Here is a 20,688-nt window from a genome sequence, read left to right as displayed (position 1 = left end):
ATGTGATTGTGATATTTAATTTTGACATCATCTGATGGATTATCGCGATTAGTGTTGTCTATTCTCTTGTGTTGAATGAGGTGCTGCTGGAAAATGCTTGCAGAGAGGATGGTGTTAAGCGGGGTGGTAGTCCCAATACTCTTCGCAATATTCTTTAAAGCAATGCTAAAAAAATGAGCGGACGTCAGCATGAGGGCACCAACATCGAGTTCCACACTAACTGCAGCGAATTAAAACATATGGTGCTAGCTCTCCCAAAATAAAATTAAAAAGATGATTGCTACTGAGATTCTCTATGCGGATAATTGCGCACTTCTTGCAAACACTAAGCACGAGCTTCAGCTTGCCGTCAATGAATTTACTATGGCCACTGCCTCGTTTGGGCAATCAACCTAAAAAACAGAGGTCTTATTCCAGAAGTCCTCAAAACGGAACCAACTCAGCTCTACAAATCAAAGTGAATTAGCACCTCTTTAATAACGACCACTTGACGGACCTGGGCAGCACAGTGTCCAATGATGCGTCACTGTCTAGAGAAATAGACAGCCATCTCGCTAAGGCCAACAACGCTCCAATCGAGAGTATGGCTGAATAAGTCACTTCGCCTACCAAAAAAAAAATCAATGTTTATAAAGCAGTGGCTCTCACCACACTTTTGTATGGCTCTGAGACCTGGGTGCTCTATAGAAGGCATCTAAGGCTCATCAACGCTTCCTTCAAAGGTGCCTTCACTCCTTAATAGGCATACACTAGCCAGACTATGCTTATCTAGAGGATGGTGTAAACAGTACAGAAGCACTACTAATCATTCGAGTCTGGAACTTATCCTGCATGCCATAGGCAATCTTTTTTTTTTTTTTTTTGTGGGGGGGGGGGGGGAATGAGGTTAAAGGTGGACGGCATAACAAGGGTGCCCCAAAAATCAAAATCAACTCTGACACCATTTTGCCCTCACTGGCATAGACGAAAGTAGCTTGCAAGAGATGGCCTCTGAAATGAGACAGAGAGCTCTCACAAAGGTCACATGACACACATTTGATGCACATGGAAAGCACATGCTGAAGACGAAAAATTAAATAGACCCCCGGAGGACAATGGATTTGTCTGCATTACATGTGACAAAATATGCAAATTGCAACTGAGTGTGTAGTGCTGTGAACCAATGTACTTATACTCATCCTTAATCTTCAGAATCTAAGACATTACCATTAACATCTTTTATCATTAATCTCTTATATAAACTTATGCTGTAGACCTTTTTTTAAAAAAACAACATTATATGTTTTCACTTTATTCAACTGATCATCAAGGTCTTTGAAATAATAGTTTAAAAAATAAAAGCTACAGAATTCAATGATTTGAAGAAGAAAAAAAAACACTTACCATCACAGCCGTTGATATTTTCCACTTTAAATCCGTAATCTACGCCCACTGTGGGCTGATAGTTAGATGTAAACTGTTCATATTTAAAAATTATAATGGTGATCATAAATAGTTTGAAAATGTTAAATATCAAATGTATGAACTTATTTAAATAACAGCAGAAGTATAAGGTATGAAGAACTTGCTTCAAAATATTATAGTGTAATACAAAATATTCTAATAAACATATTTACGTAAAGATTTTTTTTTAATTAGCTATAAATAAACCAGCACAGTCATCATCATTTACTCTTAATACCAATTGCGCGCAAGTCATCATCAAGTAAATGTCATTCCATATTCTTTGGGAAGCTAAAAATCTGATTAAGAATTATGTTCCACTCATTCTACTCTATATTCATTGATTTTCACTATCTTCTTTTCCGCTTCCATCTCATTTTTCATCGGATAGCAGTCTTCAATCTGAATACATTTCTCAGCCATCTACATCTTTAGGTAACATATGTCATTCATGCAACTCTGTTATTCTTGTAAGCTCCTCTTGGGTGACAGTGTTTGGTCAGAAGAATAGTTGTTGCAAATGTTTGCTTTGGAAAATTTCAATCTTAATTTCTATCCCATTAGTTGTTGTTTTTTTTTTACTTTGGGATTTTTGGAACCATAGAGGAAGACACACATTTCTTTTAAGAGTCTAAGAATCAATATACAAAACCTATCTAGCTTAATTTCCAGACTGAGAGTGAGTTGATATAAGCTTTTTAAGAACATGCTAGATTAAACAACACATTAGATCTCTTATTAACCAGCAGGCCTGGATTAGTGGCAGATTATCCTTGGACTATCTGACCATGACATCGATTAAATATATAGTGTACTAAAAGAAGTAACCAATCTAAAACCAAAAAAAAAAAATAAAAATCTTATTATGGAATAAATGTAACCTATCCCAATGATACCAAGCTGCATTTAAGTTTCAAAAATCATTTCTATCAGAAAAAGACATCAACCAACCAATTGATGACTTCTGGAACTGTATTAAAAGCCATCTTGAAAACATTGTAGAAAATTCAATACCAACTAAATATTCGTCTAATAAAATAAATGCTGGCTTAAAAACAAATCAAAGAAACTTTACGAAAAGTTAGAAAAATTACATTAAAAATTTTAAGAAACTAAAGCAGAAAGAGTCCATAAAAAAGTACTTAAATTAAACACCTAACCCAAAACGTTAGCAGACAGCTGCATAGTGAATAATTAAATATTAATATCTGTGGATAACAATAAAAATGTATTGTCATACATTGAATCTAAGAAAGTCCAAACAACAGTAGTAGCTCCATTAAAAAGTAAAGATAACTTAGCATATAATGATGCTGAAATTAATGTTACGCTACTACACGAAAGTCGCAGTATAGTATGTCCATTTAAAAAAGTGTGCGTGATATTTACATACAAAGTGCATTCTTAACCTTTATAAACAAACAGAAATGTTTTCTTTTAATTTTAGCAGCTAGTTGACCAGAAAAAAGACCTTCAACTATTATTTATGTTTGTTGTAAACATTTCTAGTACATTTTATAAATATATTTGACTTAGTGATACTGGAAATACACAAGCGACTGTCCTTCTTTGTTAGCATATTGTAACATTGCCTCCCTTACATTTACGTAATTGTTTTAGAACTGGTGTATTTAATGAAAAAATTGCTTGCATAATTAATTTTATAAATTAAACGGTTTGCATTAAGAAAACCAAAAGTAGCCGTTGCACCTAAACTTTTCAAGCCGCATTTAATGATGAAATAATATTTTTCATATCTCTTCTAGTTTTCGAGATCTGAGTGTGACAGACGGACATTTTGCACAAACCTAATAGCGGCTTTTTACCCTTACGGGGGCCGCTAAAAAAAGGCCAAAAAAATGCATACGTAATTTAATCTATAACTGTTATACATTATTCATTATAAATGAGCTATTCACACCTTACTTTCACAGAAATGTTTGATTAATGATGTTTTTCCCACATTGCAACTTCCAACACCAATAATCTGGAATAAAAAGAAAAGAAAAACATAACCACCAAAACAATATCACTATTAAAGAGCGATAATTGAACCAAAGTTTTCAAAGATGAATCTCAACAGCTGTATTTTAGTTTATTTGTGCAATATGATCTCTAATTTTATGTCTTTGTAACTAGATGTACTAATATCTCTATCCTAGACTTGGCTGAATTCGGATTTTATTACAGCCGCTCTTCACACAGTGATAATTATTATAACAATCTTTCATAAATTTAAAACTGCTGATGATGTTGATAAATTATTTTGTAAGCTTTACATTATTCTCTAGAAATGGTTTATGTATAAGTTGTGATATTTTGAGCTTGAAAGGTGCAATGTAACATGTAACACCTGGCTTAGGTTGAAGTAATATTATACTAAAAGCAAGGATTATTGAACAGACATTTTTGTTGAAATAGGTTAACAATATAATGTTATTGCATTATCTATATCTTTTTATTTATATTTACTTTGGTATTACTTAGATGTCGCCATAAAAATGCGTCACAGGTGCATCACATGGTGTCCCACTAAACTTGGAATTTTAAACCTTTATCAATTGTAAACAAAGTAAAGGAATCTGCTCCCAATTGTTTTTCTGTTACTAAAAGCATAAATGATTAATTTATACAGAGTAATTTTTCTTTAAAACTGTAAAAATTTATATAATTTTAGTAAAATAGGTCTTGGTGTCCCAGGTGAAGCACCTCAAACGCGCTTGACAAAAAGAACAATATTTTTTTAAACAAAGTTATTAATGTGATGGGAATTACTTAATGGTATCTTTGATACTGCTTTGTACACAATTAGCTCCATTTTCTTGGGAAAAGGCTGTTGGCCTCCTTCAGTAGTAGAACGACTATGGTTCATCTCGCACACTTTTTCATGTGGCTGTGGAGCCCTATTTTGGAGAGACACTCCCGTCCACAAATATCGCAAGTTAAAGTGGCTTTCGCTTCGGTGGTAGAGGAGCTGGCCATTTTTCTTACAGAGCTGAGGCCCATGTTTTTTCGCTGTCCATAGCTTTCTTGGTCACTGTCTCTCTCCATCTGGTGCGGTCTAGAGCTTTGTCTTCCCAATGGTCAGTATTGATGTTCACTGATTTGAGGTCCTGTTTTATTACATCTATGTAACGGAGGTGGGGGCGACCATTTTTTCTTGAGCCAATCGCGAGTTGTCCGTAGAGGATGACTTTCGGGATTGTCCTCCATCCGGCAAATATGTCCAAGCCAGGGAAAAGGCTACATAGTAATTAACAGAGGAGACATTAATAGACATGGTGTCCCACATTTTTTCACTGTAGTACCCGAAACACTGCACGTTGAATCATACCAGAAAATCTCAGAGATCTGATCTAGATATAAGTAGTTTTCTCACCAAAGTTTTGAATTAAAATAAGAATTATGCTTATTATTCTCAAGTTTGATCTAGAATACATAGAATACTATTTTTTAATCTAAGTTAATGTAAACCTTATTGTTTTTTATCATTGTTTGTGGTGCTTCAGGGGACACTAAACAAGTCTTGATCTGGATATAGGTCTCGTGATGATTTAAATCTATTCTATATTTCAATTTATATGTAAATCTAGTTTTGGATCTTGTTCTTGGTGAACTGAAAGTCAGAAAGCTGCACCTTTTAGTCTATGATTAGGTCATGTTTGAGGCAGTTATGTCTAATATATTTTTAAAGGATTGTTGAACACACACAAACAAAGGCCTAGTACATTCATTTGTAGTTATTGAAAACTATTTTGTGAATCACAAATAAAAGAATAATTGGTAATATATTTACAGACTTTTAAAAAATTGTATTTCAGCATGTATTAACAAAAAAAACTATATTTCATACTGGTGTCCCGTTGTAGCACCCGCAACATCTTAAATTGTGATATAATAGTCATGTTATAATAAATGCTTGAATTATTGTTGAGATATTGCAGCAAATAATAGCCTATATATTTAGCTATAATGCAAGTATAGCATAAATTCTATTTTCTTATAAAAAAATCGTATTTAAAATTTTTTTACCAGTAGTGTTACAGGTGCTACGGTGTCCCATTTTTAAAATTGAGTGCATACATAACATTAGTGCTCAAAAACTTCAATTTCTCTATCTAGTTGCTTAATACAATAGAAACATTCAAATTATGCTAAAAAAGCAAACAAATTAACAGTTAGTTGTACTTTAATCATCAATGGTGTCCCAGTGATGCACCTGAAATGCTAAAGTGTGTACCCCCCTTTTGCCAGCACTGCTAAGGAAATGTACATATTACAATTCATTTTCTATTGATAAATATATTGATAAAACTTTTTTGACCTAATGTGACACTTTTTGATACCAGTACTGGAGAAACACTCAAATATATATATATATATATATATATATATATATATATATATATATATATATATATATATATATACATTTTTTACAAATTGCTTTTGTATAGTGCTAATTTCAAGCTAATAGCATGATCAATGTGCTATGGTCTAATCTCTCTTGTGAGCCTATTGGCGAAAGAGGTATTTGGGAAAATTCTAAGTGCTGCCTTTACAAAAGTAAATTTTTAAAAAAAATTATTTAAATTTAAAAGATAATAATAAAAAAAAACTCTGATTGGGATTCAAACAGCTAAAAACATATGCATAGCTCTAACCAAGTGCTGCTTCATGCAGTTTGATCTCTTTGTTTCATAAATATTATGCAAATCGCATGTTCCTAGCTATTCTGAGTCTTGTAAGATTCATACTTAACTAAGGCTCCATCCATCATACATATATATATATATGCCTACTAGTATTATTCTAATGTTCAAAACAATGTTGAGAAAAAAAAGCCATTATTATAGTAACAGGAATATCTAATTTACCTTGAAAAGAGAAATAGAATAGCTAACAGATCTGTATCTAAAATACAAAAATTTTGTTTACCTTAATCCAATTTAAATTGGCAACAGCATTTTCATATGGTATAGTAAGTGTTCCAACAGTTCGCTCCATTAAGACTTCACTACTAGATTCTATATAATTTATAGTGAAATCTGAATTTGAAGCCTTCTAGATCTATTTAAATTAGATTTAGTTCTAATCTTTAGAATAATCTAGTCGATATATATTGATTGAAAAATTATAGAATCTAGATTCATCTAAATTTATCAAAAACTATTCAAGATACTAGCAGTGATGTAGACCAAGATATCTAGATCTATATTAAAAGATAAAGTTGTTATTGCTGGAAAGGGTAATAATACTGTGAATATAATATTAATATAAAGGATATTATATGCACCTATAAAATGCTCCAATAGTATAGGTCTCGAATAGATATGCCCTGTGCTTTTTTGTAAAAAAAAATAGGTGCTGATACTCAGTGATGGATTGCCTAACTTTTAACTACTTATTAATTAATAATAAACATTAAAATACAAGAAAAGTAATAACTTTTTTCCCACATTGAAAAATGTGCCGGTACGCAGTACTAGTGCGTACTGTCACAAAATATATGCCTGTGAAAACAAGTCCAACTCCTGTCTTCAAATGTGGCTCAGATACTGCTTCGAGTTCGGCAAGCACTGTTATCACTGACAGAAGAAGGTGCAAAAGCAACTGATGCCTAAATCAGTAAGCTTTGGGCAGGAGGGGGCTCATTAGCCTAGGATGGCTATCCATCTTATCTTATATAATACAGTCCTTACTTCAAAAAAGAAGATGATTATGTCCTATGCGTCATGAATTTATTCATGCATATTAACCAATAACCTAAATTCTGCCAAGTCACTGCTTTTCCTGGCTAGCTCAGGCAACCCATTCCATGCTCTAATAGCACTAAGGAGGAAGGAGCATTTGTACAAATTTGTCTTCGCATATGGAACGAGAAATGTGCCTTTATCTTTGTGTCTTTCTTAGTATTTTATTAAATTTTGTTTTTGTATTTGAAGATTATGGTTCAGTGTTTTATGTATAACTAGCTGGACATTACCCGTGGCCTTAGTTTATGTATTACTAATCTAGTGGATTGAATTTAGATCTATGTTAAACTTAGCTAATGTTCCTTTCAAGTTTTTCTCTTTCGACACAAAAATAAAAGTTGTTTTGCGAAAATGGGTTCACATCCATATCAAATATAAAATACTATGGAAGTGGATTTACCAGATTTGTCAAAAGCGAATAGACATATCTTTAGCTATTAAAATGAAAGGGAGCGTGAGATGAATGGGCTATAAAGTACAATTAAAACAAGTTTACCCAATTTGTTAAATGAATGGGATTATAAAGTATGTCAGGACGTCTAAATTCGCAGATATAAGAAACAAATTTATGTAAAAATGCAAATTTGAAGGTTAATTTGATTAAATAATGAAATCAATAGACTATATTTTGTATTTTCATGTGTCAAAGTAAAAAACTATCTGCGCGAAGTGTAGTTTTAAAAATTAGATCTAGATACTTTCGATCTTGTCTCATGTAAACATGGCCTATAGATCCATGAAATAGTAATATTTTCATAGAGTTGGGCAACCTTTTTTTAGGGTCTTAAGTATGTTTTAGGGCTACTATAGGTACATAAGTTGAGGTTCCAGTTAGTACCCATTGGAACATTTGTGCCAAGTTTCATCAAGATTGGTCAAACGGTTTTGATTTCTATTCGGGACATACATACTCCTTACATTTTACTTTATAGTATAAATTGCTAATTTACTTTTGAGTTTTCTATCCTGAAGGCTTTCTAAATTTAGTGATTTTACTAAAGTTGTTACTCTAGTCAAATTTAGGAGAACCATGAAAACCCACCTCACTGTTGCTTTAAACTGATACTTTATGAAAGTTTATCCAAACATCCAAACCGTATTATGTATATAATATTTTCATATTGGTATATTTTCATTATAGATCTATATATAATATATGACTATAGATAGTCTTATATATAGAATATACTCAGTAAGTAATAGTTATTATAGTAAGTTATAGATTATACTAATTATAGATCAATGATTCTGCGTATCTACTATCTAATTATGATGTAAACTAATACCATAGTCTAATACTACCGTCTTATAGATCTAGATCTAATTCGAGATATCGATTCTTTAGCGTGCGGTTTGCGCGCTGGACTGTCGTTCGGACTTATCGAAGCCGATGGTCACGGGTTCAAACTTCAAACCCTGCCCACGCCAATCCCCCGTCGTCCTGAGGGATCGAGGTTTGGACTATAAAGTTAATGAAGTAATAATCTTCAACTCTGAAGGAACATACGAATCATATAAAAAAAATTTACAAACTAGTCTAGAGACTACTAGATCTAGTATTAGACATAGATCTAGATCTACACTGATTTATACGGAAACTGATCGAAATAGGAGATCTAGTATCGAAGGATACAGGCTACAGGCCAGGGGAAGCTATTCTGCTAGCGTCCTTACCAACCTATTATTTGGAGTGGCCAGGGAATGGCTAGCTTTGTGGTCTTCTTAATCAATCAATATTTTTAATGTGTAGACCAGTACTTTAAAATTAATATAAGCTAATATTTAGATGTAACAAGTATAAATCTTTAATTTTTGCTAGACTCAGTCAGTTGTAATCTAGTCTTTAGCAAGTGTTAATGTAGATTATTAATTTATCAACTACTTGAACTATATCTAGATGTATTCAAGCTACAGTATAAAATAAAAAGCAATGTCACCATGCATTTATTAAACACCAAACGGAAAAGATCAGTTTACCATAACAACAACAAAAAGAAAATTTTAAAATGAGTTTTCAATAGCAGATAAAATTTTAAAAAGTATAATAATTGATATCGAAATCTAAAAATGGCTTCTAAAAATTTTAAACCTTTAAGTTTAGACGAAAAAGAAAATATTAATGCACTGTTTGAACTTGAAAAACTTTCTAATAGAAGTCGAAAAGAGTTTTCGAAATTCACCGAGCAATTCAAAGGAGAGACTTTTCGTGTTTCTGGTAAGGTCTAAGTCACTTAGACACTTAGAAAGTGTAAAGTTTAAATGATTACAATAATTTACAAAACAAAGTTTATATTAAGCGTAGTTGTATCAATTATTTTGAATCAGCCATGCATTTAAATCTCTTATAGATCTAGTCCTAGACTAACAATAATGAATCTGTGCGATTAGAAATATTTTTACCAATTGTTTTGTTTAGCGCAACTTCGTGCTTTTAGTTTTCTCAATGTGCCTTATGATATCCTTTCACTAGTCTGGACCAGTTGGGAAAAGGGGGACATATAGATCTATACAAGGATTGACCTCCTTAGTCACACAAGAAGTTGCAAAGGGAAAAGATCTCTCGAGAGAGGTAATTTAAAATGCCAGTTATATATATATATATATATATATATATATATATATATATATATATATATATATATATATATATATATATATATATATATATATATATATATGGCATGAATTCGAACTCGAGAGCTCAAGCCTCCTCAAGTCAATAAACTAACCACTGTGCCAGCAAAGTGTTTATTAAAATACAAAGATTTTGTAGTTTTCTATTGCTAGTTTTAAATTTTAATTAAAAATTTTTAGCGACTTCCCAATTCTCTACACAAAGTATAAAGTTTACTAATTCAACATATACCACCACATCTGTCAAATACAATTTCTTTCCATTGCTCGATACCTAACAAATGTTGTGTTTTAGTTGTTTCTTGTTTTGTCAGGTTCAATAAATAATTGTGCGAAATTTCAAGATCTGATAGTGTGAAAGAAATAACTTTTACAAACTTTTTACCAAACAGAGTAAGCTTTGTAAAAATCTAGTCATTTTTGTCATTTTGTTTATTTGTTAAAAGTGTTAGCATTTTAAAAATCATATTAGAAAAAAAGGCCGCCATTACCATGGCAACCGCAAAAGACTCACAATTTTCTTTTTTTTTTTTTTAAATCAGGGTTAGTTAAGTTTCTTATCAACATTAAAAAGGTTAGGTGAATCTCCATTTAATAAGGGAGGCGATTTTTTTCTGTATGTTTTTTTAAACATTTATGCAAGCAATTCTGTGTTGTTGTTTTTTTAATAATGTTGCAAAATATTTGTATTGTGTTTTCTTTTATGTATTCAACTAACATTTTCAATAAAATGTTTAATTTTGTTTAAAAAAAGAAAGAATGCATTTAGTATGTATACAAGTGGAATATATGTTAAAACAAAATTTAATAAGCAGTGTTTAATAGTATTCAAGTGGCATGCACAGAGAACTATATATATAAACAAAAGCAAATTGGATAATCATTCAATTGCGATGGTGATGTGGAAAAACGGTCACATTAATAAGGTTCCTTGGACTTGTATACAATGGCGCCGAACACACGCCTCATCCGCAACGTGATGACTAAGTGATGTCCAGGAATATTGTTTGCATTGATTAGTTTTAAGCATATAGTGTTGGTCATAACAACATCAGAACAATGAAGATTCACGCTGATCTGTCGACTAGTAAATGCACCAACAAAAACATTTAGCATTGTATTTCCCTGGATTTCTATGGTTTCCAGGCTTCCATGGAAACTGGAGACGGCTGCCTTCGGAAGAATCCCTGTATCATCGTTTGGCATGTGAGGACATGTATAATACATGTGTTGGTACATGTGTATACAAAAGAGAACAATAGCCATGATGTCTACAGCCGGAAAATAGGACAACCAAATGAACTATGAACAATGTCTGAGGTAGCATGTTAATTGTCGTGAGAGACCATGAAATGTTTTTTCTTTGTTTTTGACGATGTAAAACCTTTTTGAACTACTGCAAAAAAAGTAACCACTTATTTAAAAAAAAAAGGATAATCATTCAATAACATCAGTTAGGTGAGATTCACATTGAACCATATCTTCATAACAATCAGGTCATTGAATAGCCTACATATGAATATTAACAATGTAATAATGATAACTTAATAACATTAATATATCTCCGTATCATGTGGTTTCTTGTTGTCAGTCGGTCTAATTAATACAATATAACATCGGCAACGCTTTCGATACGTACTCGTCTCTTCTTTTTTTGTATTGGCGGAGATAAGTTTGTGGTTATTGATAGTTTGTAGTTCATAGTTTATGATATTCATGCTGAAAATATTGTTACTTGCTTTTTTAACTGCCTCAGTGGACCACTTCCGGGGCCAATTCTGACTTAGTATTTCCACACAAACTATCTTTGTAACCTTGTTACGGTACTTTTACTTTAGGTCAGACTATATGTGAAATATATTAATTCTTCTTCATAATTTTCATATCATTGATTCATTTTTTGCAGTAGTGTTTTTAATTTGGTTCGTTCTTAAAGTAGTTGTTTTAGTGTTGTTTTTTTATGTCTTTTTTTTTGCTTACCCTTGATTTACTGGGAAATGTATTACACTTTTTTTTCCCAGATACTCCGGAAACGTTGCTTCCTTCTTTTGGCGAAAACTACGACATAACAATATTCTGCCATCACTGCTCTTTGTATATTGATGTAAGCAACTTACACAACCACAGAGCTTATCACAAAGCTCTGGCCATTCTTCAGTTAAATCCCTCTGATGAACCATTGAATTCACAGACATTACTTGATAAAAGACATTCGGTCATTAAACAGATAAAAGAGGATGCAACAGAAAATAAGCAGCCTTTAGACATCAGTCTGTTAAAAAAAATTGACGAAGCTTATGAAATACTAAAAAATGATTCTTTTAGTGATATATACAAACCTAACAATAGTAAATTCGATTCTGAAATACAATCGTATTCATTTAAATGTAGTGTTAAATGTGTGTCAAGCGTAGGAATTGCAACCTCTAGAAATTCAAGATGGAAAAATGAAATGGAGGATGCTAAAGTTTATCAAGATCACTTTGGGGAAGATATAGATAAATGCTATGTAGCAGTATTCGATGGTTACCATGGCAGTAATGCTGCAATTAAATGTAGTAAACATTTGCATGAATTTCTTTTAAAAGAGATACAGAAATTCGATTCTAAAATTGTGTCAACGGTAGCAAGAAATTTTGCGGAATCTGAGTACGCCCAAGAAGACTATGAGTTGCAAAGACCTGACACTATAAATAGTGTCACAAGAAATCTTCACCAGGAAAGCAAAGTTTTAGTTCAGGTAGGCTGGCCAGGATTTCCTTGAATGTCAACATTATTATAGAGAAATTCATGTAATTTGTGTATCTATGGGTGCGGAAGGGGTAAGCGATTGCACTCAACTGTATAAAGCCTGGGAACAAATCAACGGGCGTAGCCAGCGTGTACTGCTAGTATATATATAGGCCTATATAGTGATGGGAACTAAAATAAATGTGAAAACTAAAATAAAGTAGTTAAACTAAAAGTTTATCATGAATTTCGAAATATAGTTGAACTAAACTAAAAAAAAAAAAAAATTAGACTATACAGACTTTTTTTTTTAGGGGGGGGGGGGGTGATCTAGACCTAGCTTTCATCTGACTTTATACCTGAGTACAGTTTGATCTAATTCTTTTAACATTTATATATATATATATATATATATATATATATATATAGGCCTATGTGTGTGTTTGTGTGTGTATATGTATAATTAATTTTTATTACATTCTGACCCTTCGTTCTTTCGGAAGATGTTTATTATACCCGAGAATATGTTCTTCCTGGAGTTAGTGGAAAAATTATAGACTCCCCCTTGCTGGTTAGGGGGTCTGGGGGGAGCGCTGTGAGCCTCCAAGCACTATTTCCGGTATTGAAAGCCAACAAAATACATATTTTGAGATACATACATGCATTATCCCGCGAAAATATATATTTGTTCTATATAGGTTCTTCCTGGAGTTAGTGGAAAAATTGTAGACTCCCCCTTGCTGGTTAGGGGGTCTGGGGGGAGCGCTGTGAGCCGTCAAGCACTATTTGCGATATTGAAAGCCAACAAAATACATATTCTGAGGTATGCATTATCCTGCTATTAAAAACATTTATTTCAAAAACCTAATGTGCTATTCTTACTAACTTAGATTCTCCCGCGCCGTTCGGCGCATCGGGCGGAAAGATGTTTCCACCAAAATCTATCACTGGCAATGTCTGAAGCATCTTCCCACCGTCTCTGAGAAAATCCATGAAAGTGTGGTGTGAAGTTGTACTAGGATGTTCCTGTTATCGCTTTCCTGGTATTGGCCTCCATGTCATCGCAACTTTATTATTGGTCTCCATGTCAACGCAACTTTATTATGCGTAATTCATTTTGTCGGAGAACAAGTCCCGCAAACTTCATGCGATGCTCTGTGAAAACCTTACTAAGGGGTCGACTCCCATTTCTGCATATGATTTCCTTGATTGAGACCCGATCTCTATAACTGACTCCTAAAATTCGTCTTAGCTATCTTTGTTGAGCCACATTTAGTCTTTTTCAATTTTGGCGGACTATTTACTGTATTTTATTAGTGGAGTCCAGCCACTGGTAGAAATTTGTAACCTCTCTTGGCTACGCTCTTGGAATTAGGTGACTGTAGTTTGCTTTAGATTTTATATTAAAAAGGAAAATTTGATCGTCAAAATCATCTGTTGTGGGGATTTAAACTAAAAAATCTCTGGACTATTTTTTTTTAGCAAATTCAAAGCCCCATTTAGCTACGCTCATAGAATTTGGTAAGAGTAGTTTGCTTTAGAATAATGTTGAAAAGGGGGTTTTCAACCTCAAAACCCTCTGTAGGGGAATTTTAAACTCAAAACCTTCTGGAGGGTTTTTAAACTTTCAAAAAGCCATCTGGACAATTTTTATATTAAAGAGGTATTATTTTAGCTTCAATCTCCGCCGAAGGGGGTTTTAAACTCAAAACCCTCTTTGGCTACGCTAATAGCATTTTGAGTGCGCGATGTGTTTTTTTTATATTGAAGAGGTATATTTTAGCTTCAAACCCCGCTGAAGGAAGGTTTAATCTCAAAACCCTTTTGTCAACGCTCATAGCATTTTGAGTGCGTAATTTGCTTTTTTTTATATTGTTATGACTTTTCCATGCGCACCACCATCCAGGCTAGTGCAGAGATGCGCACTTCTAGTAACCAAACTAGAACAGGATGTTGACATGAAGAGACTAACGATATCCGCCCAAGTAGAGAGCCAATATGGAGAGATTGTGCCTAAGATAGATGTTGTTTGTGTACCTGTGATGTCTTGTCAATAAATATCGATGTACCTCGTTGAGTTGCCTCACTTAAGTTATTACAATTGGTCTCAGAAGTGGGATTATAGGCAACTCAACGAGAGGAGGTAGGCTTTGATTACAATCATGACATATTTGAAGCTATTACATCAGCTCTCAATTAAAGAGATAAGACAAGAGCTTCGGGACCGAGGTTTAAAATCCCTCGGTAGCAGGGAAACGCTCACGGCTCGTCTGAGGCAAGCTCTGATCAATGAAGAAGAAGATCCTGAGACCTACACATTTGAAATTGAACTTGGGATTGTTGAGTTCATTGGCAAGATCCAGGACTTTTTGGATGCATTTGATGAATAACTGAACATGAGCAGGAACATAAAGTTGAACAAAGTTGATGTAAGTGTATTGCAAGTAGAAGGCCAAATAGATCAAAGTGATAAATTGTATCGCAAGCAAAAGGAGGAATAAACTCGTTAGGGAAGGAGCAGTTGCCTGGTCAGGACTGTGGCTGCACAAACAGTGGTGATGGAGGCGCTGGGGATTGGAGCGCTGTCTGTGACTGTGTTGTGGGCAAGTCTGGCGGGGATGACTTTCAGGGCGAGAAACGTGACAACGATTGCTGCGACGATCTCAATGGGATATGCAGAATTGAAAGAAAAGAAACAAATGAAGAAATTAGAGAAGTCTGTTATGAGCCTGAAACCTTTGTTCCTGGTATACCTGCAACGAGACGGACAGATCAAGACAACGTTGGGTCTGCGTCCAAGCTGGCTGCTGTGGACCTTAAAGACCTCTGTTTATCTGTCAGTACCTTTGATAAGAACTCAAACCATGAAAGCCTCAAGACCGTTTCTGATTCCTTGCCTTGGATGTCGTCGGGTGAAATTGCGAATACGGGCCCCAACAATGGCCGAGGCAGAAACAACGAAATTGACTTTGGCAGTGGGATAAGAGAGAACTCCATACTTGGCAACTGCATCCAGGCGATTGACATGAACTGTATATGCGGCGTCCTGTGGGGACAGTGCCCATCCCAAGAAACCCAGCTACAAGATCTGAACTTAACAGAAATTTATACTTCTGACCACATCAGTGAGAGTGACTTGAACGCTGATGAATTAATCCTAGCGAAACCTGATGTAGTGGTGGATGAACATTATAAGGTTGCTTCATGGGCATACCTTACAGATGAAGCTGAGAAAGACTATGTGCTTGAAACCATGGCTAGCTGTGGGCCTACAACTGTGTCACGACACGTCCATGGAAAAGGTCCGCTGACTCAGCGTCTTAGAACAACAAACCTGGAATCTACGGTGATCACCACAACATCCATTAGTGTTACGTGGCTGGCAACCCTGACCTCCACTAACTCTCCATGTGTCAGCTGGCTGGCATCAGCGACTATCGTCATGGGGTCGAAGCAGCGACCACGATATCACCTCAAGCGTAGACTTGCCAACTGGAAGAAGAGGAAGCGACGACCATGGGAAACTGTGCAGATGGCTTTGTGGGCAACAGACACCCTAACGTCTGTGGTTCCCACCGATCGACCTCCACCTGAACTGTCAAAGCTCCACTGCAGTGTTTCTTTTCGGGACGAAAAGTGCTAAGACGGGGGCAATGTTATGACTTTTCCATGCGCACCACCATCCAGGCTAGCGCAGAGATGCGCACTTCTAGTAACCAAACTAGAACAGGATGTTGACATGCAGAGACTAACGATATCCGCCCAAGTAGAGAGCCAATATGGAGAGATTGTGCCTAAGATAGATGTTGTTTGTGTACCTGTGATGTCTTGTCAATAAATATCGATGTACCTCGTTGAGTTGCCTCACTTAAGTTATTACAATATTAAAGAGGTATTTGAGGCATTTTTTAGCTTCAAACCCCGCTGAAGGGTGGTTTAAACTCAAAACTCCTTTGGCTACTCTCATAGAATTTTGAGTGTGTACTTTGTTTTTTTTTTATGCTGAAGAGGGGGGGGGGTTATCGTAAATTTAGGATTTATGGAAACGGGTTTTTTTTAATGAGGGGGTTAAACTGCAAAACACCCTGGTAAGGGGTTTTAAACTTAAATCCCCCTAGGCTGCGTTGGGGCAAGTGATGGTTTAGTATTTAAATCTCATGTAAAATAAAAAAATCAATTTAAAAAATCAGTCACTTAATTCTGATTCCCCTCCCCCTAAGGGGGGATTTCATTTCGGGGTGGGTGGCTCTGGCTACGCCCATGAGATTTAGAATTTCACATTGAGATGTAGTTACCAGGGATTATATAGAAATTTTTGGAGTTTTACGTAACATTTGACCTGTGTAGGCCTACCAAGCCAATGTGTTATTTTCTTGTCCACTCACCATACAACTAACATAACCGCTAGGAACAAAATGCAGAGTGGACTTGTCATTATGGAGTCGGACTGCACACTACAGTACACTAGGCCTACATGTGTACGTCTATCTGACCAGGTTGTTCAAATCAGTCGGACAGTCGATTTAGTTTTTGGACAAGGAAGGTGTGTAACTATTTTAGTGTAAAGATAGATCTAAGTACACGTCAGTGTGTTATTTTCTTGTCTGACCCTAAACATTGAGCAAACACTATTGCATAACACGAAATAAAAAAACAACAACACAGGGTGGTCTTGTAGTATCATCGACTATACATGTATAGTACACTAAGCCTCATGGGCGTAGCCAGGATTTTTTTTCGGGGGGGGGTTTTGGGGGGTGAATTTCCCCCCCCCCCGACCCCCCCCCCGGGAAAAAAAATTATATGTATTTATGTGTGTGTGTGTACATAATCTTTATTACATTCTGACCCTTCATTCTTTCGGAAGACGTTTATTGTGCCCTAGAATAGGTTCTTCCATGAGTTAGTGAAAAAATTGTAGATTCCCCGACATTACTAGCAAAGGGGTCTGGGGGAGCGCTAGGAGCTCCACCAGCGCGGGGCGAAGCCCCGCCGCCAAGCACTATTTCTGATATTGAAAACCAACAAAATGCATATTCTGAGGTATCTACAGTGCATTTTCCTGCTATTAAAAAGTTCTATTTCAAAAACCTAATTTGTTATTCTTACTGACTTAGACCCTCCCTCGTCGTTCGGCGCATTTGCCATCAAGCTGTTTCCATAAAATTGTGGACTCCCCGCCATTACTAACAAGGGGTTCTGGGGGAGTGCCAGGAGCTCCCCAGCGCGGGGCGAAGCCCCGCCGCCAAGCACTATTTCTGGTATTGAAAGCCAACAAAATGCATATTCTGAGGTATCTACAGTCCATTTTAATGCTATTAAAAAGTTTTATTTCGAAAACCTAATGTGCTATTCTTACTGACTTAGACCCTCCCACGCCGTTCGGAGCATTTGACGTCAAGCAGTTTCCATAAAAAAATCTGTCACTGGTAATGTCTGAAGCCTCTTCCCACCTACCATGAGGACCTCCATGAATGAGTGGCGTCAAGTTGTTCTAGGATATCATTGCAACTCTTCTTATGCGTAATTCATTTTGTCGGAGAATATGTCCCGCAAACCTCATGCGTCTTTCTCTCACAATCTTACTAAGGGGTCGACTCCCAGTTCGGCATAGGATTTCCATGATTTAGATCCGATCTCTATAACTGACTCCTGAAATCTGTATTAGCCATCTTTGTTGAGCTACATTTAGTGTTTTTCGATTCCGGTAGATGACTATTCACTGCAGTTTATTAATGGAGCCCTACCACTGGTAAAAATAAGTAACCTCTCTTGAATACGCTCTTGGAATTAAGTAACTGTAGTTTGCTTTAGATTTTATATCGAAAAGAGAAGTTTTATCGTCAAAATCTTCTGTTGGGGGTTTTCCACCTCAAATGCTCTGTAGGGGGATCTTAGACTCAAAACCATCTGGAGGGGTTTTAAACTTTAAAAAAAAGCCATCTGTAGAAGAAACTCAAAACCCCCGATTGGCTTGGCCACGCTCAAATAATTTTAGTGTGTAATTTGTTCTTTTTTTATATTGAAGATGTATTTTTAGCAACAAACCCCTCTGAATGGGGGTTTAAACTCAAAACCTCTTTCGGCAACGCTCATAGCATTTTGAGTGCGTAATTTAGTTTTTTTCTTACACTGAAGATGGCGGGGGGTTTAAATTCAAAATCCCTCTGACTACGCTCATAGATTTTAGAGTGAGTAATTTTCTTTTATTTAAATTGAAGAGGTACTTTTTAGCTTCAAACTCCACTGGAGGGGAGTTTAAATTCAAAACCCCATAGACTACACTCATAACATTTTTAGTGAATAATTTACTTTTTTTTATTATTAAAAAGAGGTATTTTTTTACCTTCAAAACTGAGTCAAAACCCATTTAGCTACTCTCATAACATTTTGAGTGCGTAATTAGCTTTTTTTTTATATTAAAGAGGGGGTTTATCGTAAATTTTAGACGGGATTTTAAAATCAAAATCATCCTTAACTTTGCTCTTGGAATTAGGGGATTTTCGTTTGCATTTTTTTTTTGTTTTGTTATATAGAAGAGGGGGAGTTAACTGCAAATACCCCAGGTAGGGGGTTTAAAACTCAAAACCCCTGGTAGGGGGTTTTAAACTCAAACTCGAACCGTTCTGGTAGGCGTTTTAAACTCGAACCCCCCTGGTAGGGGTTTTTAAACTCGAACCCCCCTGGTAGGGGTTTTTAAACTCGAACCCCCCTGGTAGGGGGTTTTAAACTCAAAACCCCTTTGGTTGTGCTAGGGCAAGTGATGGTTTAGTATTAAAATCTCACCTAAAATAAACAAAATCAAAGCAAAAAATCAGTCACTAAATTCCGACTTCCCCCCCCCAAGGGGGGGGGGGATTTCATTTCGGGGGGGGTTTGAACCCCAAACCCCCCCCCCTGGCTACGCCCATGCTAAGCCTACATGTGGACATCTATCTGACCATGTTGTTAAAATCAGTCGGACACAGTGAATTTATTTTATGGGCAGGGAGGGTGTGGATTAAGAATTTTTTTTTTACTAAAGTTAGTTATCCTAACGCTTTTAGAGCATATATAGGCCTACTGTAGATTTAGGCCTAGATCTCTGAGGAAGACTAGAATCTATTATAGCTACAGCTTCATTTGGCGTAAGTTTAAGATATAAAAACGGTGTAGACTACTTGATGTTCTTGCAGTTAATAAATTATTGTTTGCCGCACATAAATTAAAACCACTAAATATTACCTAACACGCTTATCAGATTCCCAAAATATATTAAAATAGAAATTAAACACCACCACGTGACTCAGAAATAATTCGGAACAACCCCATTCATAATATTGCATAGACGCCTTTGGCAAAAAAAAAATATTTTATAAAAGAGCAGATATTGACTCCCATAACTTCTACCAGCATATTACCTCACCATCTTCAAATGCAGACTGACAAAATAGTTGTGAGCTACATTATTTTTTTGATTATCAAAGTTGTTGAAAATTTTACAAATATTAATTAAACTTTATAGTTTGTAACTATGTAACTAAAAAAAATAATTAAACTACGATTTTAACTAAAATATTTTTTTCTAGTTAAACTTTGGCCTTAATTAAAAAATTTTAGTTAGTTATACTAGCATTAATTTTACCCGGCTGTGCTCGGTTTTTTCTTTTACAAATAACTTGCATTTATTCCGCTACAATAATTAATAATGACGTGAACAAAAAGATGGTAATTTTTTTAAGAAGTAAATCGTTCCGCAAGGTTGTTGACGACGGAAGTGGTAATGGTCTTAAGCCCATCATTACCTATAAAGTACTTCCAATGGCATGCGTCTCAAATAGCCTCTGACAACCAGTCCGACTCCTGGCCTTCACGTGTGGCTCAGTTACTGAGCATAGCGGAACCGTTACCACAGACAGTAGAAGGGGCAAAGGGAGCAACTGGCGCCTAAACCAGTAAGCTTCGGGCAGGAGGGGCTCATTAGCCTTGGTGGCTACCCACCCATCTAGGAGAAGGAAAACTCTGAATCCAAACCTCCGCTGCCCTGCGGCTATACCCAAACACGGGAAAGGCTTCGGGAGACAACCCTGAGGAAAAATCAGGAGCTGGGGACCCTTAGGCAGACTGTGGCACACCGTGCTACAGC

General features: G+C 35.5%; 2 protein-coding genes across 17 annotated transcripts in view; one reads left to right on the top strand and one right to left on the bottom strand.

Annotated features, from left to right (window-relative positions):
• LOC106068993 (dnaJ homolog subfamily C member 27-A-like) overlaps positions 1–8,880 on the bottom strand; it is a 28,683-nt gene extending 19,803 nt beyond the window's left edge. Inside the window, exons 1-4 of one of the 15 annotated variants that reach the window (XM_056013351.1) lie at positions 8,833–8,880; positions 6,382–6,470; positions 3,365–3,430; positions 1,384–1,456 (exon numbers count right to left, since the gene is read on the bottom strand). In XM_056013351.1, the coding sequence (XP_055869326.1) occupies positions 1,384–1,456; positions 3,365–3,430; positions 6,382–6,450 (208 nt within the window). In that variant the 5' untranslated portion in view covers positions 6,451–6,470; positions 8,833–8,880. The other 14 variants (XM_056013350.1, XM_056013357.1, XM_056013358.1 and 11 more) reach the window with 14 other exon arrangements.
• A 245-nt stretch (positions 8,881–9,125) lies between these two features.
• The window catches only part of LOC106068992 (protein phosphatase 2C-like domain-containing protein 1), a 53,621-nt gene continuing 42,058 nt past the window's right edge, over positions 9,126–20,688 (top strand). Inside the window, exons 1-2 of one of the 2 annotated variants that reach the window (XM_056013343.1) lie at positions 9,126–9,414; positions 11,855–12,573. In XM_056013343.1, coding sequence (XP_055869318.1) covers positions 9,267–9,414; positions 11,855–12,573 — 867 coding nt within the window. In that variant the 5' untranslated portion in view covers positions 9,126–9,266. The remainder of the gene's footprint in view (positions 9,415–11,854; positions 12,574–20,688) is intronic. The other variant, XM_056013342.1, reaches the window with a different exon arrangement.

This window comes from Biomphalaria glabrata, chromosome 16, assembly GCF_947242115.1.
Source record: "Biomphalaria glabrata chromosome 16, xgBioGlab47.1, whole genome shotgun sequence".
NCBI lineage: Eukaryota > Metazoa > Mollusca > Gastropoda > Planorbidae > Biomphalaria > Biomphalaria glabrata.
This window is presented reverse-complemented; position numbering and strand designations above follow the sequence as displayed.